Source organism: Aotus nancymaae, unplaced genomic scaffold (genome assembly GCF_030222135.1).
Source record: "Aotus nancymaae isolate 86718 unplaced genomic scaffold, 86718_ANA_hifiasm-v0.15.2.pri h1tg000002l, whole genome shotgun sequence".
Classification (NCBI taxonomy): Eukaryota; Metazoa; Chordata; class Mammalia; order Primates; family Aotidae; genus Aotus; species Aotus nancymaae.
The window spans coordinates 17,278,903-17,306,402 of NW_026988413.1; the positions used below are offsets into that span (position 1 = coordinate 17,278,903).

At 44.3% G+C, this 27,500-nt stretch overlaps 1 protein-coding gene, 1 long non-coding RNA gene and 2 other non-coding genes across 4 annotated transcripts in view; 2 read left to right on the forward strand and 2 right to left on the reverse strand.

Annotated features, from left to right (window-relative positions):
• Positions 1–2,049: 2,049 nt before the first annotated feature.
• LOC105713744 (uncharacterized) overlaps positions 2,050–27,500 on the reverse strand; it is a 153,050-nt gene continuing 127,599 nt past the window's right edge. The window contains exons 3-4 of the long non-coding RNA XR_010341377.1: positions 3,627–4,959; positions 2,050–2,725 (exon numbers count right to left, since the gene is read on the reverse strand). This is a non-coding gene — a long non-coding RNA (uncharacterized LOC105713744). The remainder of the gene's footprint in view (positions 2,726–3,626; positions 4,960–27,500) is intronic.
• Positions 4,813–4,962, forward strand: LOC135274457 (small nucleolar RNA SNORA57). The gene has a single exon (XR_010342285.1). It is a non-coding gene; the product is annotated as a small nucleolar RNA SNORA57 (small nucleolar RNA).
• The window catches only part of KDM7A (lysine demethylase 7A), a 91,398-nt gene continuing 87,121 nt past the window's right edge, over positions 23,224–27,500 (forward strand). Inside the window, exon 1 of the mRNA XM_021665311.2 lies at positions 23,224–23,463. Coding sequence (XP_021520986.1) covers positions 23,270–23,463 — 194 coding nt within the window. The 5' untranslated portion in view covers positions 23,224–23,269. The remainder of the gene's footprint in view (positions 23,464–27,500) is intronic.
• Positions 26,976–27,038, reverse strand: LOC135274479 (small nucleolar RNA Z39). Its single transcript, XR_010342306.1, has one exon. It is a non-coding gene; the product is annotated as a small nucleolar RNA Z39 (small nucleolar RNA).

Below are 27,500 nucleotides of genomic sequence, written 5' to 3' on the forward strand. Positions count from 1 at the left end.
GGTATTGTGGTCATGTTTAGAAAAGAGTTCTTACTGGACCAGGCACAGTGACCCACACCTGTCATCTCAGCAGTTTTCGAGGCCGAGGCAGGTGAGCACTTGAGGTCAAGAGTTCAAGATCAGGCTGGCCAACATGGCAAAACCCCATCTCTACTAAAAATACAAAAGTAGCTGGGCCTGGTGGCACACACCTGTAATCCCAGCTACTCGTGAGGCTGAGGAAGGAGAATCGATTGAACTCAGGAGGCGAAGCCTGTAGTGAGCCGAGGTCATGCCACTGCACTCCAGTCTGGGAGACAGAGCAAGGCTCCATTTCAAAATAAAAAAGAAAGATGAGCTCAAGGGTATAACTCTTTTCCAATAGGGAGATTGGAAGAGGAAATGCAAAGTCCTTGCTCTGTAAGTTTATTGGTTTGTTGAGACTCCCAGAGTGAGCATAGAGAAGCCACCCCCCACTTTCCCCTAAACCTTGGGTTCAACCCCAGGTAGGAGTCATTGAGAACAGTGGAAACACCTGGAGAGGGCTAGGGCAGAGGCAGAGGCACCACGAGGCTAATGAAGCTTAGGTTTCAGGGTCTCTCACTTGCTGGGGCTTCTTCCAGTGTCCTAGGAGGGGTCTGAGCAATGAGGTTACATAATCTCATTTTTAAAAAGCAATTCAAAAGGCAGTGTAACTGCCATTGGCTAAAACAGCTATCTCCTTCCCGTCTGACTTATTCTCCATCATATTTATCCTCCTCCTAGCACTGTATGAGTAGCCATAGGTACTGTGCGCATCCAGCTAAGGAAATTTGAGTGGGGTTTCATTTTGTTTGGGTTTTGTGGGATGTATTTGTGTGGATTGTCGTCAAATCTGTATAGTTATGTTATGGCTAGCCTCCTGGAGCAGGAATGACTGAGCCAGTGGCACATTAGTAGATATTTCACAACCAGATCTATAGTGTTTGCTCATTTCTATAGTGTAAATACTCCCACTGTGGCCTATTCCAAGCTGTCCATGGCCACTGAATATGAAGTTGGGAAGAGCAGCACACCAGGGTATATAGTATTTCACATGAATACAATAGAATGTAAATAACCCCAGGAGCACAGTGACAGCAAAATATAGTGAAATAATTGGGAAGAGATGAGTTTGGAGTATTTGTCATCTTTATTTTTAGTATTACTTATTTAATTTTAAGTTTGCAAAATTTAATTAATAATGGCTATGTTTAACAACTGCCTCCCAAAATTTCTGAAACACTAACAGTGAGCGCTCATGAGCTAGAATGAGCCAGCTCCAGCTCACCTGGGTAAGCCAGGACCCCTCCCGTGCACTATGGGATTCACCCAGGACGTGGAAGTGGAGGGCGAGAGTTTGTAATCAGAGGTAGTAATGAGTCATTAGAAATGAAGAATGTGAACAATGAAGCAGAAGCAAGATTTTAGGTATGAGCCAGAAGCTCACCTGTGGGAAATCCTTCCAAGCATCAGGTATGTAAATTTGTACACAGCAGGTTTGATTCTGATCGGCGCCTAATCAAATTGAAGTTCTTGTCCATCAAGATTTTGCTTGATAATTAATTCTGTGTGTAGAATTACAAACGCCCTATATATTAAAGCTTTTTTCTAATCCCAGCACAGATTAGTTTTAAAATTTTGTCAGTGGTGTCTTAGTTAACACTATGGTTTGGATGACTGCCCCCTCCAAACGTCTTGTTGAAATTTGACTGCCAGTGTAGCAGGTGGAGCCTAATGGGAGGTGTTTGGGTTATTGGGGCGGAGCCTTCAGGAATAGATTAACACCCTCTCCGTGTATTTATTTATTTTTTGAGACAGCGTTTCGCTCTTGTCTCCCAGGCTGGAGTGCAATGGCATGATGTTGGCTCACTGCAACCTCCACCTCCTGGGTCCAAGCGATTCTCCAGCCTCAGCCTCTCGAGTAGCTGGGATTACTGGCGTATGCCACCATGCCCAGCTAATTTTTGCATTTTTAGTAGAGGCAGGATTTCACCTTCTTGGCCAGGCTGATCTCAAACTCCTGACCTCAGGTGATCTGCCCACCTCGGCCTCCCAAAGTGCTGGGATTACAGGTGTGAGCCATGGTGCCTGACCAATTAACACCTTCTCTGGATGGGGGAGTGAGTGAGTTCTTGCTGTATTAGTACCTGAAAGAGCTGGTGGTTTAAAAAGAGCCTGGCACCTGTCCACCCACTCTTTCCGGCTTCCTCTCTCAGCATGTGATCTCTGCACACGACGGCTCCCCTTCACCTTCTGCCGTGAGTGGAAGCAGCATGAGGCATGCTTCTTGCACAGCCTGTGGAACCGTGAGCCAAAGAAATCTTTTCTTTATAAATTACCCAGCCTCAGTTACTCCTTTATAGCAACACAAATGGACTAAGTCAGTTATCTATTGCTGCATTACAAATTACTCCAAAATTGAGTGGCTTGAAACCACAAATATTTATTATCTCACAGTTTCCTTGGGTTAGGAGTCTGGGCGTGGCTTAGCTGAGTCTTCCAGCTCAGGGGCTCTTGCAAGGCTGCAGTCACGTGTTTGCTGGGGCTGTCGTTGGCTTGATGTGGGGCGTGGAGTTCTTATCCAAGCTCATTCAGTGGTTGTTGGCAGGATTCGGTTCCTCACGGGTTGTTGGACTGAGGGCCTCAGTTCCTCACTGGCTGTTGGCTTCATTTCCTTGCCATGTGGGCCTCTCCATGGGACGTCTCACAGTGTGGCTGCCAGCTTCTATCAAAGTGAGAAAGTGAAAGAGGAAGAGAGAGAAAGCAAGATGGAAGCCACAGTCTTTTTGTAACCTAATCTCTTGCCAACTTGTTCAGAATAAAACCACAGTCCTTCAAAGAGCCAAAAGCCTGCATGACCTGCCCCATGTCCTTCCCTGTCTGATGTCATCCCTTGTCATACTTCCCTTGGCTTTCTCCATTCCAGCCACTCTGGCCTCTTTGCTGTTCCTGAAACTCACCAGACACACTCCTGCCCCAGGACCCTTGCACTTGCTGTTCTGTCTGTAATACTCCCTCCGGATATCCACGCGGCCACTCCCTCATCACTTTCCTACCTTGAATCATTTAGTCACTTTCTTGGTGATGCCTTCCCTAGTCACCCAGTTTTTAACAACAACATGTCATTCCCCTAGCCCTGGGCACTCCTTTGACCCATTCCCTATCTGAAATATCTTTAGGACTTAACCACCTAGGATGTCAGCTTTCTGAGCTGGGATGCAAATTCCATGAGAACTGTTGTTTTGTTTTGTTTTGCTTGTTAAAGTTTATGGCTACACCCCTAGCTCCTAGAACGGGGCCTAGGACACAGTAGCAATTAATTCCTTTGATTTGCCAGTTTAGTAACCAGTAGATCATGAAAGAAAGTCAAGTTCATCCTGCCATACTGTATACTACTGATCCCTCTCTCTCTTATTTTCTTTCTTGCTCAACTTAGTTTTAGTTTTAGAAAGAATGTGTGCACACAGAAAAATTAAAATAATGCAGAAAAGTATAAAATGCAAAAGAAACATCACAATCCCCTCGCCAAATTCTTCCCTTAGTCCCACTTCCCAGAAGTTTCTGTTTTCAAGATTTCCTGTTTTAATTTTTTGATGGTTATTACAGAACCTGAAATTTGCTTATACCTTTCTTTCTTGATTTATCAATGCAGAATGTGTCTATTAATTCCCTGCCATGAAAATGAAGAATTTAGGCCAGGCGCAATGGCTCATGCCTGTAATCCCAACACTTTGAGAGGCTAAGGAGGGAGGATCACTTGAGCTCAGGAGTTCAAGATCTGCCTGGGTAACATGGCAAAACTCCATCTCTACAAAGAAAAACAAACAAAAACAAAAATTAGTCTGGGGTGTTGGTGCATGCCTGTGGTCCTGGTTACTTGGGATGCCAAGATGGGAGGATTGCCTGAGCCGGGGAGGCAGAGGTTGCATTGAGCTGAGATCATGCTACTGCACTGCAGCCTGGACAATAGAGTGAGACCCTGAAAAAAAAAAGAAAAGGAAGGAAGGAAGGAAAGAAGGAAGGAAGGAAAGAAGGAAAGAAGGACGGAAAGAAGGAAAGAAGGATGGAAAGAAGGAAAGAAGGAAGGAAGGAAAGAAAAAAGGAAGGAAGGGAATTTAATGCATCTATAATGTCACTCATTTTCCCTAATCAGTTTTTATTAGATATATTATTTTGGTTCTTCTTCAGTTCTTCTATGGTATATTTTACAACTTCAAATAAAATACTAAGATCTTTATTTCTCAATGTATCAAATTCAGGCAGTTCCTACTGACTCTCTCCTGTGGTAGATGCAGTTTGCATACTTTTATTTCTTTTTCACCTTCCATTTCTTTACTAGCCTTTTTTTTTTTTAATATTATCATGGTTTGTAATATTTATATTATGTTCTGTAACCATAATTATACTTTCCTGTGATTTGACTATAGATTGATTCTAAGAATAAAAATAATCTTAAAAGCTATTACAATATTATAATTAGCATTATTTTTCTTTTTTTTTGAGATGGAGTCTCGCACTGTTGCCCAGGCTGTAGTGCAGTGGCACAATCTCGTCTCACGGCAATCTCCACCTCCTGGGTTCAAGCAATTCTCCTGCCTCAGGCTCCCAAGTAACAGGGATTACCGGCATGCGCCACCATGCCCAGCTAATTTTTCTGTATTTTCAGTAGAGACAGGGTTTCAACATGTTGGCCAGGATGGTCTTAATCTCCTAACCTCGTGATCCACCCACCTTGGTCTCCCAAAGTGCTAGGATTACAGGCGTGAGCCACTGTGCTTGGCTAATATTATAATTATTTAAATATTATTTGACCCTCCTTTTCTTGGCGGGGACTGGGCTTGTGGTCCCGCTCCCTGTAATGTACAGGAGGAAAAGGGAAAGGGCTCTGGCCCCCTCAGCGTCATGTCTTTGCTGCCGGTGACTTCCCATCCTCTGGTTCTATCCTCAAGTGCTGAGACACTGGAAAGAAAACAGAGAGAGAGAAAAAAAAATCATTCACCATTGAACCAACCACGACTGGTTCTATAGAGAAAAATGTAATTCAATGCCATTAAAACTTAGAAGTGTTAAAAAAAAATTCACTGAAACGTTAATACCTCAATATCTCCTATTTCCTCTTATTTTTCTTTATTTTTAGGTCATTTTCAGGTACCACTGCTTCTGGTATTTCATGCCACTTTCTTTCTTGGAGTCATTCATTTTTCTGGAAACTGCCAAAATAATTTTTCAAGTAAATTTTCTAAATCTTTACAAGTCCAAAAACGTCTCTCTTTATCCCCTTGCCTTGATGGATAGTTCGTCCGAGTGTAGAATTCTAGCTTCAAAGTCTTTGCTTCTCAGAACTTGGAAGCAGGGCTGCCTTTATTGGCATGAGAGCTGTGCACTCCAGGACAGAATGTGGCATGAAATACAACAGGCATCGGTGGCTGAGAATGACCTAAAAATAAAGGGGTAGAAGAAAATAAGTGGCCCCATTCTTAGAAAGGCCCCATGCTTGGTTTAATGCCCTGTTATTATCATCTTGAACTACTTGTTAAGTTTTGAACAAGGGTTACCACATTTTCATTTTCATGGAGTCCAACTATGTATAAAGTAGCCCTGTTTGAAAGACATTCAGGCATCTAGCTATGTAAAAGTCTAAAGTAGGTAACATGCTTTCTCCTGGAAACTTTTGATATGCATACACATAGACATTTTTATCGTTAGGATTCTGAATTTTCACTAAGATGTCCCTAGCTATGGGGCTTATTACCCTGTTCTTGGCATTCAGTGGGCCCTTTTACTTTGAAACTATTCATTTCATTCTTAAGCTTAGGTATTTCCCCCTCTAATCTTTCTTTAATGTTTTATTCCCTTTCTCCGTTTTCTTTCCTTGTAGAATTAATGTTGGACTTCCTTCATCTTTTATTGTCTCAAATTTTCTCTTGTATCTTCTATTTTCTTGCCTTTTTGAGTTATGTTCTGGAAGATGTCCTTGGTTTTATTTTCCAAATCACTAATTTGGCCTTTAGCTTTGTTTATTCATTATTCAGCTCATTCATTTAAAAAAAAATAAATTTTGGCAGTTGTATTGTTTAGGTTCCTCGAACTTCATGGGGAACAATCAAGTCTTTCAAGTCTTCTTTTTCATAACAGCTTATTCTTGTTGCTTGAAATTTGTGCTCGTTTCTCTGAGATTGTTCATTAGAATTAAGAAAAAAAATACCAATTACTTCTCTTACTTTCCTGGATCATGTTTCTTCCAGGGTGAGCTTTTTCTTATTGTGTCTGTTTATCATGTTAGTCCTTTGTTTATACTGCTGATTTTCCTCACGTCTTTTTTTGTACTTTCATATTTATGATATAAGTTTCTGCTTATTAGTATGTAGTTGGGTTGGGCTTTTGCTGCAGTTTATCAACATGATTCTTCCCTGAATGGGAACTCTGACTGTGGGATTTAGGTAAGTGGGTGAAGAGTATTTACAGGCATTCTTCTAGTGTGGTACCTGGGCAGTCGCCGGCAGGGTGATCAATGTTAAGAAGGGCTTTATTCTGGGAGAATGGAACCTTAGTCTATTTCTATCCTTGTCTTTTACTCCACCTTCTTCTCTTCATTCTTCATCTACTTGATGTCTGTCGTGGAGCCCTGGAGTTACCTTAAGCCCTGCTGTATTTCTCTTCCAGGTCTCAGCACCCTTAGGAGCACCCCTCAGACATGTTACCTACTTTCTGTAGAGAGCAGTTCTAGCCTTTGCCTAGACCAGTGTTTTCAGTGTGATCCCAGACCAGTAGCATCAGCACCACCTGATGGGAACTTAAAAATGTGAATTCTTTGCTTCGCTGGGTTCTCCTAGAACTCCTGGGGCGGAGCTGAACAATCTGGGTTTGAATAAGCCCAAGAACAAGACCAGTGGCTTGAGAACTGGCCCTGGGCAAAACCCACTGCAGCTATAGTGGCTCTGTTTCCGAGGCAGAGAGGGGAAGCACGCTTGCTGTGGGTGATTCTAGAAGAGCTGTTTAATGAGTTACCCTGCTGCTTGCCCTGTGGCTCACCCCTTGCCTTTAAACGCATTAGCTGGAGTTTGACGTTTCTCTGAGGCTTTCTTTTTTTTTTTGAGACAGGGTCTCATTCTGTTGCCCAGGCTGGAGTGCAGTGGCATGAACACAGCTTGCTGCAGCCTTCACCTTCTGGGCTAAAGTGATCCTCCTGCCTCAGCCTCCCAGGTAGCTGGGACCACAGGAATGCTTCACTACACCCAGCTAATTTTTAAATTTTTTGTAGAGACAGGCATCTCACTATGTTGCCCTTGCTTGTCTTGAACTCCTGGACTCAAATGATCCTCCCACCTCGGCCTTGCAAAGTGCTGGGATTACAGGTGTGAGCCACCAAGCCCAGCCCTGTGAGGCTTTCTTGAGAAGACTCACAATTACTTTTGGTGTGGTTTCTCTTTCTTTTTTTAATCATTCAAATTTCATCTGCTTTTTAAAAAATAGCAATTTAGCCATAATAATAGAAGGATATAATTAATAAATTCAATAGTACCAAATGACTTAGAATAAAGAAAGCAGTCTCTGCTTGCACACTGCACCCTTGCCCAGCCTCCCCACCCCCATGCCACCCAGACCCACTCCCCAGTGGCAGCGACTTTGAACTCCTTTAGCTACTTTCTTCCTTTTTTTTTTTTTTTTGAGACGGAGTTTCACTCTTGTTGCCCAGGCTGGAGTGCAATGGCGCATTCTCGACTCACTGCAACCTCCACCTCCTGGGTTCAAGCGATTCTCCCGTCTCAGCCTCCCAAGTAGCTGGGATTACAGGCATGTGCCACCATGCCTGGCTAATTTTTTGTATTTTTAGTAGAGACAGGGTTTCACCATGTTGACCAGGATGGTCTCGATCTCTTGACCTCGTGATCCACCCACCTCAGCCTCCCAAAGTGCTGGGATTACAGGTGTGAGCCACCGCGCCCGGCCCTTTAGCCCCTTTCTTGTTATTTAACTCCGTATTTCTCGATGAACCATTTATATGGCTCTTTCTCAATGTCTCAATCTTGGACATTATCTATTGACTTCCAATGATCATTATGGAAGATTTCACTCTTTCACACCCTCTTCTCTTTCCATCATTCTTGGTACAGTTATATTACATGTTTTGTGTGTGTGTGTGGTTTAAATTAATAGCCAGAGTTTAAATGGGATTCACTAACAGACCCCATAGTGTGCTGGGATTGTTTCCTTTCTCTTACAACTTTAATTTGTCCCAAAGTTAAAACTGACTTTTAAAAATTTGCAGCCGGGTGCGGTGGCTCACCCCTGTAATCCCAGCACTTTGGGAGGCAGAGGTGAGTGGATCACAAGGTCAAGAGATTGAGACCATTATGGCTAATATGGTGAAACCTCATCTCTACTAAAAATTCAAAAATTAACTGGGCGTGGTAGTGAATGCCTGTACTTCCAGCTACTTGGGAGGCTGAGGCAGGAGAATCACTCAAACCCTGGAGGCAGAGGTTGCAGGGAGCCGAGATCACGCCACTGCACTCAAGCCTGGCAACAGAGAGACACTCAGTCTCAAAAAAAAAAAAAATTGCTTATTTTTTTAAGTGCTTCCTCATTAATATCCCCCAAAATGCTCCTATGTATCTGTCACACTCTTATTATTTTTTTTCTAATGGTAAAAAGACTATTTCAAACATTTATCAGTTTTATCATCATTATTATCATTATTTTGAGATGGGGTCTCACTCTGTCACCCAGGCTGAAGTACAGTGGTGTGATCATGGCTCATTGTAGCCTCCAACTCCTGGGCTCAAGCAGTCCTTCTGCCTTGGCTTCCCAAAGCACAGGGATTACAGACATGAGCCACCACACCCTGCCTGTTTCATTAGTTTTCAATCCCCGGAGACCCGCCTTTTGGAGCCTTCTATCCTCTTCAATCTGAGAGATTATTCTCTAGGTCTCTGCTCGGCTCTGATTCTGGGGTTTCTTTTTACCATTCTCCCATGTTTCATGAATCTGCAGGAAGTATTTAAGCAGCTCAGCATAAAATTGCCCTTCCTAGAATTGTACTACTAATTCCTGACCTTCTGTCCTAATCTCTGTGAGTAGGTCATTGTTTTGATATGTACAAGACAATTTACACCTAGTACCTAACTTTGTTCTTTTCTTAAATAGAATAACAGCTGTACTGAGGTATAACTGATACACAATAAACTGCATGTATTTAATTACTCACTCATTACTCACGGTAATGAGTTTGGACATATGCATACTCCCATGAAACCATCACCACAATCAGGGTAATAGACATATCCATCACCTCCAAAACTTTCCTTCTGTCCCTTTGTTCTTCTATCTTCTTGCCCAGGGAAGGTCATCCTACCACTGACTTCTAGCGCCATGAGGGGCCTCTCATACCTGCTCACAGACTTCCTTAATGCCAATGGGCACTTCAGATTCTTGAATTTATTGCCCCTTGGATTCCACATCATCGTGCCCTCTTCAGCATATAGAGGAAAAATATAGACTGTAAAGTCACGCAGACCTGGGGCCGTATCTCACCTGCTCCCATTTCTAGCTGAATAATCTTTAGCAAGTGAAGTCTTATTTTCTACGTTAGAGAAGCCCAGGGATCATAATACCACTTGCATGAAGATTGTTGTAAGGATTAAATGAGACAAGATATACTAAGCAGCTTGGAGAGTTCCTGGCACAGAATACTAGCTCTATTTTCCATTCTCTATTATATTGTCTCTGATCCCACTGCCAACAGCTTTTTCTGCAGTGTCATCTGGTTTTACAATTTCCTTTGGACAATGGGCTTTTTTTTTCCTTTTTGTGACAGACTCACCCTTCTCCGTGCATCCGCCCCTCGGTCTGATTCTCCAGCCCCACCTGCCTCCACTTCTCCCATACTTTGATACTTCCCTTTGGCCTCATTCAATAACTTGGTCTAATTTTTTTTTTTGAGGGGGACAGTCTCTCACTCTGTTGCCCAGGCTGGAGTGCATTGGCACAATCTCGGTTGACTGCAACCTCCACCTCCCAGGTTGAAGCGATTCTCCTGCCTCAGCCTCTGGAGTAGCTGGGATTACAGGCGCTTACCACTATACCCAGCTAATTTTTGTATTTTTAGTAGAGACAAAGTTTCACCATGTTGGCCAGGCTGGTATTGAACCCCTGACCTCATGATTCGCCTGCCTTGGCCTCTCCAAGTGCTGGAATTACAGGCGTGAGCCACTATACCTGGACTGGTCTAATTTCAAATGGAGAACTTTTCTAGTCTGCCCAATCCTGCTACAAATAAGTGGGTCAAATCAATACTCAGTCACATGTCCATCTTTTTCGGTAGAGATTATTTTCTAGCTCAAAGACGTCCACTGATAAGAGAGATGGAAACAAAAGAGAAATGGAGCAATTTTGCTTTATCGTCTGTCAGTATCACACCATCTGCCCCAAGCATCATGCCTACACCTCTCTTGTTCTTTCTTCTCTTTCTAAATATAGATGAAAGAGTCCTTTTAGTTGTCCTTCACTTATTTTGGCAAGGCCCGGCTCATCCTAGGCTTTCATCTTCCTGACACCTTTTCTACAAGTCTGTGCTGCAATTCTGTGTTTGTTCTTGATAGAATGTCCCTTTCTCTAAGTCCTCTAAAAACCTTGGCTCTTCAGAACTCCCTGTGTACTTCATGCTTAACTCTATGCTCACCGTCTTACTAATCACTTTCTTACAAGCAGGAATAATTTTTGCCTTTCATCCTTCCCTCCCTCTCTCCCTCCCTTCCTTCCTTCCTTTTCTATTTTTTAAATTTTTTTGAAGTGGAGTCTCACTCTGTCGCCAGGCTGGAGTGCAGTGGTGCAATCTCAGCTCACTGCAACCTCCACCTCCTGAGTTCAAGTGATTCTCCTGCCTCAGCCTCCTGAGTAGCTGGGACTACAAGCATGTACCACCATGCCCAGCTAATTTTTGTATTTTTGATAGAGACAGGGTTTCAGCATGTTCTCCAGGATGGTCTTGATCTCTTGACCTCATGATCCACCTGCCTCAGCCTCCCAACGTGCTGGAATTACAGGCATGAGCCACCGCACCCGGCCTCTCTCTCTTTCTTTCCCTCCCTTCTCTCCTCCCTCCCTCCCTCCCTCCCTCCCTCCTTCCCTCCTTCGTTCCTTCGTTCCTTTGTTCCTTCCTTCCTTCCTTCTCTCTTTCTCTCTTCTTCTCTGATGGAGTCTCACTTTGTTGCCCAGACTGGAGTGCAGTGATGCAATCTCAGCTCACTGCAACCTCCACCTCCCGGGTTGAGGGTATTCTTGTGCCTCAGCCTCCTGAGTAGCTGGGACTACAGGTGCCTGCCACCATACCCGGTTAATTTTTGTATTTTTAGTGGAGATGGAGTTTCATCATGTTGGCCAGACTGGTCTTGGATTCCTGACCTGAAGTGATCTGCCATGCCTTTTATCTTTTCCATGGCATCCAGTATAGTGCCTTACCTGAAACAGGCCTCCATAAAATCCTATGAATCCGGCTTATTTTTGTTACTACATGATAAAGTTGTCCTTTTCAATACACTTTTAAAACATCTTTAAAGCATTCTTTCTCAAATATATGGGAATACCAACTTCCTTTTCATAACTACCCCTGAATAATAGGGCTGACTATATATTAATGATGATTTTTAAGTACTTAAGCAAAAGATAGTTGGGAATTCTGAACTCTATCTCATATTATGAAGAAATATAAGAAATATATTAATATTTAGTGGTATTTTACAGCTTTTGTGAAAATTAGAAAATAAAGTTAAAACTTTGAATTCCTTTTAGTTTAATTTCTTAATTAGAACCTATAAAGGAATAAATCTGTGAGACAATAAAATGAAGAGATAGGACTCACAATTTAATTAAATCTATAGATTTATTAGGCCATAAATTAGTTATCCATGGGTAAAAAGGTTTATAAGACATATATGAGGATTTGAAAGACAATGCACAGTATCTGAAGTTATTACATGTATATTTAGTGCTGCAATTTTCAAGTCACAAAATAATTACTTGGCTGGGCACAGTGGCTCAAGTGTGTAATCCCAGCACTTTCTGAAGCTGAGGCAGGAGGATTGCTTGAGGCCAGTAGTTCAAGACCAGCCTGGACAACACAGGGAGACCCCCATCTCTACCATAAATAAATAAATAAATAAATAAATAAAAATAACTGAGCATGGTGGTGTGAGCCTGTAGTTCCAGCTACTCTGGAGGCTGAGGTTGGAGGATCACACCACTGTACCCCCGCCTGAGGAACAGAGCAAGACTTTCTCTCTAAAAGAAAAAAGAAAAAAAAAAAAAGAATTATTCATCATTTAGATTCAATTTGAAAGGGAGTCTTTGCATTTTAAAAGTATTGGCCAGGTGCAGTGGTTGATGCCTTTGGGAGGCCGAGGCAGGTGGATCACCTGAGGTTGAGAGTTCGAGATCGCCTGGCCAACATGGCGAAACCCCATCTCCTACTAGAAATACAAATACTAGCTGGGTGTGGTGGCACACGGCTGTAATCTCAGCTACTTGGGAGGCTGAGGCAGGAGAATCACTTGAACCCAGAAGGTGGAGGTTGCAGTGAGCCGAGGCACCACCACACTCTAGCCTGGCTGATACAGTGAGACTCTGTCTCAAAAAAAATATTGTTTATTAATCATTAGGAGTGACTGTTGATTCCCATCAGTCAGAACCAGGGATGAATCACCCCTGAAATAAGAATGGAAAAAAATTGATCAGAACATGCACGTAATTCTCCATTACAGTATTTATCAACTTTTACTTTATGCTTATAAAACTGCTAAACACACTACCTTCAGTGCTTAATGTCTGTGATCGTTGATATACTAGGGCTTTTTCCGCTGTCTCTCATTCAATCCCCTTTAAAGATGCATGTCTCAACCTTATTTATCGATAAGTACTACCTTGATGATTTTATGTTTGCCTCTTATAATGTGAAAACCAAACATCTAACATTAAAAAAATCAACACAGAAATCTATTTCAGTTGGGAGTAAACTTTTCTAATATTTCTTGGAAGGTAAAATTCTTCCTATTTCATAAATGGGGGTGGTGAAGGGCATATAATTTCTTTCAATGTTTCGTCCTTTAGGATGTCCTTTAGGACAAAACATGCTCTGATCAGCCCCAGTCTGGGTGAGGGGTCCCTCCTCCATGCAGCTGCAGCTCTTTGTGTTTTTCTCCACCACTGTACTGAGTATATTAGGTTGCAATTTCATATTTAATTGTCTATCTTTTTTACAGAATGGGAACCCTTAGAGGACAGAGAATGTGTCTTTGATCCCTGTGTGCTTAGCAACTATCATATGTTTATAGTGGACAATAATCACAAATGAATGGATGAGTGAATGGATTTTACTTTTAAATGTAGCCAAACCCTCAGGCTAATAACAGATACACACACACACACACACACACACACACACACACACAGAGAGAGAGAGAGAGAGAGAGACAGACAGACAGACAGACATATTTCTTTGGATTTAACCATTATTAACAACAGTTATTTACCCCACCAGGAATTTTTTTTTTTTTTTTTTTTTTTTTGTGAGACAGAATCTTGCTCTGTCACCCAGGCTAGAATGCAGTGGCACAATCTTGGCTCACTACCACCTCCGCCTCCCGGGTTCAAACAATTCTCCTGCCTCAGCCTCCTGAGTAGCTGGGATTACAGGTGCGTGCCATCACACCCAGCTAATTTTTGTATTTGTAGTAGAGATGGGGTTACATCATGTTGGTCAGGCTGGTCTTGAACTCCTGACCTCGAGATCTGCCCACCTCGGCCTCCCAAAGTGCTGAGATTGCAGGTGTGAGCCACTGTACCTGGCCTCCCACCAGAAATATCCCAAGCTACACTACAGTGCCAGAGAATTCAAAATGGGAAGCCATGCCCAGGACCCACATAACTATTTTTTAGTAACTGAGTTGGCATTTGAAACACAGACACTTGGTAGATAATGTATGGAACAGTGTTTTGACGACCAAGGCGACACAGAAATTCAAAGCATTTATGACCATGGGATAACTCTAAGCATTAGGTCCCTAATAGGTGAAACTTAAAAAAAAAATTGAATATTCTTTATTTTTAGAACAGTTTTACATTTACAGAAAAGTTAAGAAGATAGTGCAGAGTCTGCAATGGACGTGTCCAGTTGCCCCTATTATTAATAGCTTACATTAGTCTGATATATTAATATTTGTTATAATTAATAAACTGATATTGGTACATGTTCATAACTAAAGCCCATAACTTATTCAGATTCCCTTAGTTGCAACCTAATGTCCATTCTTTTTTCCAGGGTCCCATCTAGGACACCACATCACATTTGTCATGTCTCCTTAGGTGATTCTTGGCCGTGACAATTTCTCAGATTTTTCTTGTTTTTCATGACCTTGATAGTTTGAAGACTACTGATTGGATATTTTGTAGAATGTTCCTCTATGGAAATTAGTCCAGAGTTTTTTTCATGGATAGACTGGGGTAAACGTGGAATTTTTTATAAGAAGACAGTGGTTCTCAGATTTTTTTCTGCTTCCATACTGATCACGTGTGCAACGTACTCCTATGAGTAACATGTCTCATTAGATTAGGGATAGAGGGATGAGGGCACAGCTTTCAGAGGATTTAGGAGACTCTCTGGGTGTGTATATATTAGTCTAAAAAAGTACCCTTTCCATCCCTGTTTAGAAGAACCAGTCAGGCATGGTGGCTCACACCTGTAATCCCAGCACTTTGGGAAGCTGAGGCAGGTGGATCACTTGAGGTTAGGGGTTTGAGACCAGCCTGGCCAACATGATGAAACCCTGTCTCTACTAAAAATACAAAAATTAGCCAGGCATGGTGGCAGGCACCTGTAATCCCAGCTACTTAGGAGGCTGAGGCAGTAGAATCACTTGAATCTGGGAGGTGGAGCTTGCAGTGAGCCAAGATCACGCCACTGCACTCTAGCCTAGGTGACAGAGTGAGACTCCATTAAAAAAAACAACAATAACACATTTTACATCTTTATTTCATAATCCATTTGGGTTATGCAACTTAACAAAATAGTGGCTCCATAGCATTTTGATCTCTGGAAGATGTGCAACTCTAGAAGATATTATAACAAGAACATAAACTATTGAGATATTCAAAATAGGAAATTATGCAAATATCATTTATTTAATTTCTGGCCAGAGTAAAAATAAATCTATAGTTTTAAACTGTTGATTATGAAAAATTTCAAATAGTACAATAAACACCCATAAACACATACTTATCTAGATTTAACAATTGTGAACACTATTGTATTAGCTTCATTCATCTCTTTCTCCTCATCCCCTTTTTGCTGAATCTTTTAAAACAAGTGCTGACATCATGTTTTACCTTTAAAAACTTCAACACGAGTCTTCTAAAAATGACATTGTTCTACAAACCATGGTACTGTATCATGCCAAAGAAAATTAGTATTTCCTTGATATCACCTAACATCCAGATTATATTAAGATTTCAAAATTATCCCTGAAACTGTCTTTTATAGCTGATATTTTAGAATCAGGTGCCATCAAGCTTCATGAATTGTATTATTTAGTTATGTTTCTTAAGACTTTGATATAGAAGAATGTTCCTCCCCTCTCCTGCTCGCTCGCTCGCTCGCTCTCTCTCTCTCTCTCTCTCTCTCTCTCTCTCTCTCTCTCTCGACAGGATCTTGCTCTGTTGCCCAGGCTGGAGTGCAGTGGCATGATCTTGGCTCATTCTGTTTTTTTGTTTTTGTTTTTTGACTGAGTCTTGCTCTGTGGCCCCATCTGGAGTGTAGTGATGCAATCTCGGCTCACTGCGACCTCCACCTCCCGAGTTCAACAGACTCTCCTACCTCACCCTCCCGAGTAGCTGGGACTACAGGCATGCACCACCACACGCGGCTAATTTTTGTATTTTTAGTAGAGATGGGGTTTCAGTATATTGGCCAGGTTGACCTCAATCTCCTGACCTCATGATCCACCTGCCTTGGCCTCTGAAAGTGCTGGGATTACAGGCGTGAGCCACCATGCCAGGCCAGCTCATTCCAGCTTTGACCTCCCAGGCTTGATCCGCCTGCCCCTGCCTCCTGAGTAGCTGGGACTACAGGTACCTGCCACCACGTCTAGCTAATTTTTATTTTTTGTGGAGATGGGGTTTGCTATGTTGCCCAGGCTACTCTTTTTTTTTTAAATTGCATTTTAGGTTTTGGGGTACATGTGAAGAACATGCAAGATTGTTGCATAGGTACACACATGGCAGTGTGATTTGCTGCCTTCCTCCCTATCATCTATATCTGGCATTTCTCCCCCTGCTATCTCTCCCCAACTCCCCACCCCCCACTGTCCCTCTCCTATTTCCCCCTACAGACCCCAGTGTGTGATGCTCCCCTCCCTGTGTCCATGTGTTCTCATTGTTCAACACCCACCTATGAGAGAGAACATGCGATATTTGATTTTCAGTTCTTGTGTCAGTTTGCTGAGAAGGATGGTTTCCAGGTTCATCCATGTCCCTACAAAGGACATGAACTCATCATTTTTAATGGCTGCATAATATTCCTTGGTGTATATGTGCCACATTTTCCCTGTCCAGCATTTGGGTCGGTTCAAGGTCTTTGCTATTGTAAACAGGGCTGCAATGAACATTCGTGTGCATGTGTCCTTGTAGTAGAACGATTTATAATCCTTTGGATATATACCCCGTAATGGGATTGCTGGGTCAAATGAATTTCTATTTCTAGGTCCTTGAGGAATCACCACGCTGTCTTCCACAATGGTTGAACTAATTTACACTCCCACCAACAGTGTAAAAGTGTTCCTATTTCTCCACATCCTCTCCAGCATCTGTTGTCTCCAGATTTTTTAATGATCACCATTCTAATTGGCGTGAGATGGTATCTCAATGTAGTTTTGATTTGCATTTCTCTAATGACCAGTGATGATGAGCATTTCTTCGTGTTTGTTGGCCTCATGTATGTCTTCTTCTTTTTTTTTTAAATGAGAACTTTTAAAAGAAACTAAGCTAGTGGTTTTGTGGAATGTTTCACATTTTGGATTAGTCTTATTTCCTTGTAGTATCATACAACTTGTTGCTCTATCTCCTGAATTTCCTGTCAACTGGACATTAAGTCTTAAGGTTTAATTACATTCAGGTTAAACATTTTTGGCAAGGCTACTTCCTAAGGGATACTATGTACTTTATATTGTATCCTTTGTAGTGCCTGGCTACATTGTGATTCATTGTCCTTACTAATGTCATTTATCTGCTTTGCTTTTGTTTATACTTTCTCACCACTTTCATTAACATTTACTCTTTGAATGTGTTCAACATGACAGTCGTCCTCTAATAACATCTTAACCTCGGGCTGTCAGTTTAGAATCTCCCCAGCTCCTGTGGTAGAAGCAAAGAAAATCAGGCTGTGAACAAAGCTGCTGAACTCTGTGTGTTGGGTCCTGCATCCCCTACTGGGCTCTGCTTTTCTTCCTCCCAGCACCGTGATGTATTCCTTCAAGATCTACTCCCCACAGGGAGTCTTTTCCGCCCAGATATCATCTTTTCTTCTCCAGCTCAGTAAAATTAAAATTTCCCTGTCTTCCTACCACAACTTTAGCCAGGCTAGTTAATTTGTGTAGTTAATTCCTGTTTTGTTAATCTGATGAACGGGTTATAGGGAGGATCAAGTCATGTCAAGTGCTATGTAAGAACAAATCACTCTCATTTAATACATGTCAATGGTTTAATGTAGCATTCCCAAAATATGTAATTTTTCTTTTCTTTCTTTCTTTTTTTTTTTTGAGATGGAGTCTTGCTCTGTTGCCCAGGCTAGAGTGCAATGGCATAATCTCGGCTCACTGCAACCTCTGTCTCCCAATTCAAGCGATTCTCCTATCTCAGCCTCCCGAGTAGCTGGGATTACAGGCACCTGCCATCATGCCCGGCTAAATTTTGTATTTTTGTAGAGATGGGGTTTCAACACGTTGGCCAGGCTGGTCTTGAACTCCCGACTTCAGGTGATCCATTTGCCTCGGCCTCCCAAAGTGCTGAGATTACAGGCCTGAGCCACCACACCTGGCCAGTATGTTTGTTTTCTAAGGAAGAGAATAGCAGACGCAGTTGTGGGGATAGACCAGTATCATTAGTAGTAGGAAGGAGAATTGTTAGTTTGGAGGAAACCATTCCTTGTCAGAGAAATGAGGTTATATGAAGAAGCGGAGTGTTAAAAACAAACAGAACAGCCTAGATGTGATATGAAAATTAAGAGAGATCTGCGAGTATTGGAGAAATCATGCAGGAGAAAGGGAGAGGGAGTCGCACAATCATTGTCAACTGATGCTGGCATGGAGCTGGGTGCCTTTCTTCAAGATATTTTTCCTTTTGAAATTCTATCCCCCGCTTGTTTTTGAGACAATATTCTCCCAGTCTTCTCTCCTAACTCTTCAGCTGCTCTTCATAATAGAGCTGTCCTATTATTATTAATGAACAAGTAGCAAAATAATTATTCATAATTACAGTTAGTATCTACATGGCTTATCATATGCTAAGAATTGTGCACAGTATGTTATCTTAATGCATCCAGCCCTGTGAAGCAGATATGCTTACCATTCCCATTAAAATGAGAAAACTAAAATCCAAGTGTTAATAAGTTGTCATAGAGGTAGTAAGTTGTGAATCTAAAACCATGAGCTTAATTATGATGTATGGGCCTTGCCACTAAAATGTTGGCATTATAAGAGTTCTAGCCTTAATCGCTTCCTTCCCCAAATCAAATCTTAGTGTTTACAATTTCTCTAACCTTTCCTTACAGACTTGTATGCTTTACAGTGTGTTTACTCTTTACTGATCTCTTCATGTACTTTTAAAACTAACTGCATTTCCAAACTGGAGATTAATTAAATAGACTAGGCAGAAATGCACAGTATTCTCCCCAATCCTATCAGGTGGCATGTAATCTTGATTTGTCCCATTTTTGATGGCACTGGAGCATTTGATTAAGATGGTGTCTGCCAAGCTTCTTAACACTGAAAAGTTACACTAGTTCCCTTTGTAATTAATCAGAGTTTTGTTGAGAGAGGCTTTGAAAGTATGAAAATATTCCATTGCTTATCAAACTTTCAATTTATGTATTTCTTTACACTAGTATAGTTTCCTATATTCAATGGGTTTTAATACATGATTTTTTTTTTTTTTATGTTGAAGTACAAATTGTCTTCAATTTGAATGGTGTCCTTTAGACATGCCTCATTATTCTTTGAGCATGTCCTTATTTTCTGGTACTACAAGAAGCTCCAGGCTCATCCTGTACCTTCTCTTCTCCAGTCCTGGAATCAACTGTTTTGCCAAGAAGAAAAATGAAGTGGAGAATGGTATTTCGAAGCTAAGACCTGGGCTAAATGTTCTCATTGTTTTGTGGTGTCACTACTCCCAGGTCTTCTCGATGGAGAGGGTATGTATGTACATATACACCTATTATCTATTTCTACAAAGAGTGATAGATTGATACCTCCATTACCAGTTCACCACCAAAGTTTTCTCTTCTCTTATTTGTAATTCTCTTCCTGAACAGTGAGAAACCTGGCTCCCATTTTCCTTAGAATATTGTTAGCCATGTGTTGCATAATGACATTTCCGTCAATGATGGACTGCATGTTATGATGGTGCCCCAATAATATATTTTTATTCTCCCCTTTCTAAGCAACACAATTTCTTACCATTGTGTTATAAATGCCTATGTATTCAGCACAGTAGTATGCTCTACAGGGTTGTAGCCTAGGAGTGATGGTCTACATCATCTAGCCTAGGTGTGTAGCTAGCTATACCAAACAGGGATGTGCAAGTACACTCTATGGTGTTTGTGCAACAATGAAATTGCCTAATGATGCATTTCTCAGATCTACCTCTGTTGTTAAGCAACACGACTGTATTTCATCAGTCCTCTTGTACATAACTGTGTCAGTTTGTTCTTGTGTTGCTATAAAGAAATATCTAAGGCCAGGTGCAGTGGCACACAACTGTAATCCCAGCACTTTGGGAGGCTGAGATGGGTGGATCACCTGAGGTCAGGAGTTCAAGACCAGCCTGGCCAACATGGTGAAACCTTGTTTCTACTAAAAATACAAAAATTAGCCGGGCACGGTGGCAGGCGCCTATAATCCCAGCTACTCAGGAGGCTGAGGCATGAGAATTACTTGAACCTGGGAGGTGGAGGTTGCAGTCAGCCGAGATAGCACCACTGCACTCCAGCCTGGGTGACAGAGCAAGAATCTGTCTAAAAAAAAAAAAAAAAAGAAAAAAAAAGAAAAATCGGAGACTGCAATTGTAAAGAAAAGAGGTTTAATTGGCTCATGGAAAGCAGGCTGTACAGTAAGCATGATGCTGGCATCTGCTTGGCTTCTGGGGAGGCCTCAGGAAACGTACACAATCATGGCCAAAGACAAACTGCATCACATGGCTGGAGCAGGAGTGAGAGGGAGGAGGTGCTACATACTTTTAAATGACCAGATTGAGAACTCACTCGTTATCATGGGCACAATACCAAGTGGATGGTACTAAAACATTCATGAGAAATCCAACCCCATGATCCAGTCAGCACCCACCAGGCCTCACCTCCAACATTGGGGATTACAATTCAACATGAGATTTGGGTGGGGACACAGATCCAAATCATAACGACAGGCAATCTCTCATTGTTGCTGCTGCCTCCTTCTCTGCTTGGCTGCCTTCTTCATACCCCTGCATACCCACTCCATGTTAACATCCCAAGGCCAGGTGGCCCCAGAGGACACCCTATACCAGACTGATTTGGTACTCTTTAGCCAGATTTCAACAAGACAGCTTTGCTTGCCTTCTCTTCACTGCTGTATTGTCCCGACAACACACACTTTCTACAAAGCACATTTAAAAAATACATCGTCTTGGCTGGGAGTGGTGGCTCACGTCTGTAATTCCAGCACTTTGGGAGGCCGAGGTGGGTGGATCATGAGGTCAGGATATTGAGACCATCCTGGCCATGAAACCCCGTCTCTACTAAAATACAAAAAATTAACTAGGTGTGGTGGCACGCGCCTGTAGTCCCAGCTACTCAGGAGGCTGAGGCAGGGGAATCGCTTGAAACCAGGAGACGGAGGTTGCAGTGAGCTGAGATCATGCCACTGCACTCCAGCCTGGCTAAAGAGCAAGACTCCGTCTCAAAACAAAACAAAACAACAACAGCGTCTTTTTGCTCCTTATAAAACCTCTGTGAGGTAATGAAGGTATTACTATCCATAACTTTTCTTTCAACAGACCATCAGGGATCTAGTTCAGGAGAAATAGAGTGAGTGGCCTGAGGTCCCACAGTTTATAGAAAGCAGGACCTGAGTACATGAGTCTTTCCACTCCAGCAATACGTGACGCCTATGCCAAAATTACAGTAACTTTCTTTTTTTCTCCAGTAGAAGTATGTTTCAAACTTATTCAGTGTGTGGTAGGCTATGATTTCCAGCCTTTCCTTTTCCTGCTATATATGTGCCAAACAGAGGTGTGGTAGAAAAACGAATGGTTGCACAATTGAGAAACTTAAACACTTCAGGTAGAGCTCTAATCTATGAGACTTCAGGCAAGTTACTAGCTTCCCTCAACTATAAAAAGGAGATTAGGCAGGACGTGGTAGCTCACGTCTATGATCCCAACACTCTGTGAGGCAGGTGGATCACTTTAAGTCAGGAGTCTGAGACCAGCCTGGCCAACACGGTGAAACCCTGTCTCTATTGAAAATACAAAAATTAGCCGGGCGTGGTGGCACACGCCTGTAATTCCAGCTACTTGGGAGGCTGAGGCAGGACGATCCTTTGAACCCGGGAGGCGGAGGTTGTGGCAAGCCAAGGTCGCGGCATTGCACTCCAGCCCAGGCAACAGGAGTGAAACTGTCAAAAAAAAAAAAAAAAAAAAAAATTAGATCAGCGACTCTGCCTGGGGGTGGGTGACAGGTCACTTCTTCCTCCCCTAACAAAAGTTACCTAGGGAGCTGTAAGTCTTTCCCCACTGATAGAAATGAGAGCAGAAATTCAGCTACAAATACTCAATTCAACAATCCTTAACATCCCTTCCAAGCCACATAGTTACGATTCTAAAACAATGTTTCCTATTCATTATTTGTCTGCTGTTTTTATCCTTCACTTTATCATCTTATATTTGGCTCTCAATTTCACCCATTCAAAAATTACTGATGGCCAATTACGTGCCAAGTACCCTGCACTCCACTTTTTGTGGTATCCCTCTTCCGAGGGAGAAGTCACGTAGAATTTTACCCCTGTCTTCCCAACTTGGGAATCGGAACGGTTTGGAGCTAGGTCTTGTTATTTCTAAGCACGCCGGCTCTTCTCCATCCCTTTCTCCACCAACCCCATTTCAAGGTTGGTCCCTCCCAGAGGACAACAGCATTGGATTCCTCTCGGGGACAGCCCTCCCGCAACTAACAGTGGCTCCATCAACGCTCTGGTCTCCTCCCTGTTCGGTGGAAATTCGGGTGGGACGTTTTCCAAAGTTTAAGTGGTTTCCACGGCACGTTCCTCCCCTCGGAAAGACACAACCGGCTCGGCGTGTCAGCGCGGCTGGATCCACGCCGGGTGCGGGGCCGCAGCTCCGGTTCTCGCTGGGCGGCTGCGGAGGACTGGGAGATTCTCCGAGCGAGGCGAGGCGACCCCGGCAAGACGAAACTTCCCCGCTTGCCCTCCTCGGGACGGGGCGCCTCGTCTGCCCTTGCGCACTCCGCAGGAACTTCCTCGGCCTCGGCTCTCGCTCCGAAATAGCCGAGCCGGTTCCTCGCACGCTCCCGCCGTCCTCCTCCGGCTGCGGCCGCGCGCCCGCCACCTCCACCGCCACCGCCACCGCCACCGCCACCGCCACCACCGCGCGTGTCCTTACGGAGCCTCGGCTCCCTCCGCCTCCGCCGCCGCCGCCGCCGCCGCCCGCGTGCCCTTCAACGGCTCCCTCCGCCCGGCCGCCGCGGAAGGGAGCGCGAAGCGCGCGCCGGCGCCAGAGACGTGCGCGAGACGCACGGCCCCGCACCGAGCGCCGGAAGCAGCCGGGCCGGAGCCTCGCGCTTCGCGCGCGCCGCCTCCTCCCACTCCGCCAGCCGCCGCGGCCTCGCGCGCGCGCACTGAGGCGCCGCCGCCGCCGCCGCCGCCGCCGCGGCTGCTGCAGGAGGCGGCGCTGGCTGGCGACTGCGCTCGCTCTAGTCGGCGAGCGGAGCAGCGAGCGAGCGTGTGTGTGTTTTTTAAAGATGGCCGGAGCGGCGGCGGCGGTGGCCGCGGGAGCAGCAGCTGGAGCCGCCGCGGCAGCCGTGTCGGTGGCGGCTCCGGGCCGGGCCTCGGCGCCCCCGCCGCCCCCGCCCGTATACTGTGTGTGCCGGCAGCCGTACGACGTGAACCGCTTCATGATCGAGTGCGATATCTGCAAGGACTGGTTCCACGGCAGGTAAATAAACCCCCTCCAGCCCCGCAGCCGCCGCCGCCGGCCACCGACCAACCGCCGCCGCCGCCTCCGGCGGCCGTCCGCGCCTCCCTCGGGCCGGGCCGCCGCGCCGCGCCCAGCGTCCAGGGGGCCCCGGCGCCAAGCCCCCGGGCCGGGCAGCGGTGCGCGCGGGGCCCCGGGCTCGCCGGGCGCCGAGCGGGCTCCAGAGGGGAGCCGGTGGGCTCGCCTGGCCCGGGCGAAGAGTCGCCACAACAAACAGGAACAAAGGGGGCCGGCGGAGAAGTTGGCAGGGGGAGCCCGGGGCGAGGGGACGCGGCCGGGCGGGCGCGGCGGGGGCGGCGGGCGGAGCGCCGGTCGGGCCCTTAGCCCCTCGCCAGCCCGGGCCGCCGCCTCTGCCGCCCCGCCCCGCCGCGCCCGGGGCTCCGGCCCCGAGTCGCCGGCCGCTTGGCCGGCCGCCGCGCCTGCCTTCCTTCCGGGCGGCGATGGGCTCGCCCCGGCTCTGTGTCTCTTCCGCGCCGCTGGTCCCCGTCGCGCACCCTTCCCCGTCTTTATGAAACTTCCTGGGGCTGTGGGACGGGGGCGGCGGCGGGCCCGGGAGGCGACCGCGCCAGTCAGGCTCGGAGAGTCTCCGCGGAGTAAACAGAGCAACAGATGAGGCACTCGCTCTAGGCGACTTGAAAGGTGCCGGGGGAGTTGGGGCTGGGCCCCTGGCGGGCGGCAGGTTGACCCGGGTCTCGGCCCTGGGCCCCCGCACACCCCGCGGTCGCTGGGGCTGGGGCTTATGGAGTGGGCGTTGGGGCCCGAAGGGAACGCTTCTCCGGACCCCCTGGGTCGCCCTCGCGCCGCGGCTCAAACTTTACAAAGAGTGCAGTTGCTGTCGCCTGAGGACGGCGACACCGGGACCGCCCGCGGCTGTGCCCCGGGCGCCGGTGCTGCCGAACTTGAGTCCGCCCGGCGGACGCTGCGGGGCCGGGTGGCTGCGGCGGCGGCGGCGGCGGCCGCTACCCTCTGATTCAGCCACCGCCGCGCTCCGGGTTTGACGTTTGAGAGCTCGGGCCGCCTCCGCAGCCAGGCCGCCGACTCGTGTGTTTTGTAATCAAAGTGTGAGGCTAATAAAGGGCGGCGCCACAGCCTCTTGACTCCGGCGTGGGAGGGATTCGCAGGCATTTAAACAAAGAAACTAGTTGGGGTTGGGCTCCCAAAGTCCTTATTTGGGTGTTGTGGCAAAGCCTGCGGTCACCTTTAGGTGAAGCCGGTTTCCCGGGCCCCGTTTGGTGTTGTCTCTTGGCGAGAGCACGCTCACGAGTAATAGCAGATATGGTGACTGTGATTGTAGGAAGTGTCTTTTGATTGACAGCAGGACATTTAAATACAGCCTCCGCTCCCCCCTCCTCAATTTTACAGAAACACTACACGACCAGGCCAGATGTCTTAGTCTCCCTCTACTGGTCCAGGAAGAGAAAACCATGTAAATCACAATGTTCTTTGCAGTGTTTAGTGCTAGGTATAGTTAAGTTTTACTTAATTTTCAAGTAGAGTTTTACTTAATTAGTTTTCAGGCTAGCCGATTGTGACAACAGAAAACTAGACACAACAAATTAGCACTTTAAAAGAAAGGCAGCGTCCTTGTTTCGTATAAAGATAATCTTTAGCAGTCTTGTGTATTCAATTCTATTTCCACATCCTCTGTTTCCATAACATATTGTACGTAACTAGAATAAAGATTATCTGAACATTTAGCTTCTATATAGAATAAAATCAGAATCCTTGGTGATTATGTAAATGCTTATTTTTTTCAAAGAACTATTCTTTGAAATTTGAGGCGGTTTAAGTTGCATAAGAAATTTGTCTCATTATGCAGTGCAGATTTGATAGGCTACTAAATTTTAGACTAGAATTGTATTTACCTTAATTTAGGTTACTTAACACTGTAACTATGAAAAGCCTCAGGTATTTGATGGAGAATTTTGTAAAACATTTAAGTATACACTTGTAAATAGGAGAAATTAAAGAGGAAATACAGAGGGCTTACAGGAAGGAGGGAGAGCAAGGCCAAAACAAATATGCTCTCTCTGCTTTGACATATAAATTTGTATATGTCAAAGTTTAATTTTTTTAATTATTATTTTTTATTTTTTTAAGAGACAGGGTCTCGCTATGTTGCCCAGGCCAGAGTGCAGTGGCTATTCACAGGCGCGATCCCACTACTGATCAGCACGGGAGTTTTGACCTGCTCCGTTTCCGACGTGGTTCGGTTCACCCCTCCTTAGGCAACCTGGTGGTCTCCCGCTCCCGGGAGGTCACCGTATTGAACTTAGTGCGAACACCCGATTGGCATAGCGCACTACAGCCCAGAACTCCTGGGCTCAAGCGATCCTCTCACCTCAGCCTCCCGAGTAGCTGGGACCACAGGCACGCACCACCGTGCCCAGCAAAGTTTAAATTCTTAAGTACTGGTGATTGGGCTCTGTATGTTTTTCTCAAGATCAATATGTAAGTTTAATTCTTAAGTACTGGTAATTTGGGCTCTGTATGTTTTTCTCGTATTTATTCTGATGTTTACCATGAAATGAGTGTTTTTTTTTTTTTTGAAACACAGCAAAATGTTACTTTGTATTATTAAATATCATTTGCTTCCATCATAATTGACCCTTAAAGGGCTAAGGTGTGTCTTTACCATGCTCAGATTTAATTGGACCAGAGGCAGTCCATCTGTAGAGGAAGGAGGAGGAAGTTGGATACAGAGAATTGCCATTGCCTGGATAATTTCTTGTTAACTTTATTTCTTCAAGTAGAAGGACTTTTTAAAGTTGAGGAATCAGTAAATTTTGATATATATAAATTTTAGTTTACTGTGCCTGGCGCTTCTGACATAAGGAAATCTGAAAAGTTGTTGCCCTAATTTCTTGTGACAGAGAAGGAAGGCCTGTCCTTGATGCTATTCTGTCAGGCTGTAGGATGGATGGAACCAGCTTCTTCCAGGTCTGAGGCTGTCAGGCTTTAGCTGCATCCTGAGTATGCAGGAATTCCCATCCGTCCATCTGCTAAGCCTTTTTGGAAGTGAGAAGAGAACACTTGCCAGGCAGAGTACTGTGTATAATTGAACTCTAGGGGCAGTGAACTGAGTAATTAACAGGATTTTGCTGAGAATGTTCTGTCAAACCTAGAGATGGAGTTCTTTCTCCCTGAGTTCTTGGTGGACACAGTGAACATGTTTCCTGATAAGGCCCATTCCCTTATCTCCAGGCTGGATGTCTTTTCTGTAATACTTTAATATCATCCTATGCAAAACTGCCTCACTGCCCTAATTGAATTGTATTACAGTTTCTGTTTTCTTCCTGTTAAATGTAAACACCATTGTTTAGTAGCCTTCAATCACATTTTTTAGTTGATAAAAGCAATATATTATAGAAAAGTTGGAAAATACAGAAAAGCATAAAGGATATGCAAGTACTCATGTCTTCAGTGATTACCATTACTTTATTAATAACGTGGTATGTATTTACATCCTTTTTTTAATCAGAAAGCATTTACAGTATCATGACATCATTCATACTGATTTGCTTCATCACATGCATACATCCTTTTTAAAAAAACAAAACTGGAATTCTTTCTATGCATTCCATTGTTACCTTTTTTTATTTATGTACACTTTTTCCTATATCTTTAATGTTCTTTGAAAACATTTTTAGTGGCTACAGTGTTTAATTTCACAGAAGTACAATATATTTGAAAATAATTCCCCTGTTGTTATTTAGCTTGTTTACTACTTTTTCTTATGTTTACTAATGATGATATGATTGACATCCTAAATAAATTATTGTGGGCATTAAATTATTTCCTTAGAATAGATAAAATGAGTTAATACATATAAAACACTTAGAAGAAGACCCGGCATGTGCAATTTCTCAAGAAATTTCCTTGAACTAATATTATTGGTCAGAGAGTATAGATGTTTTTAGGCTTCTTGTGCCTATTGCCAGACTGTCTTCCAGAGAGATTATGCCAATTTATATTCTCACCAGCGCTTTCTAGTTCCC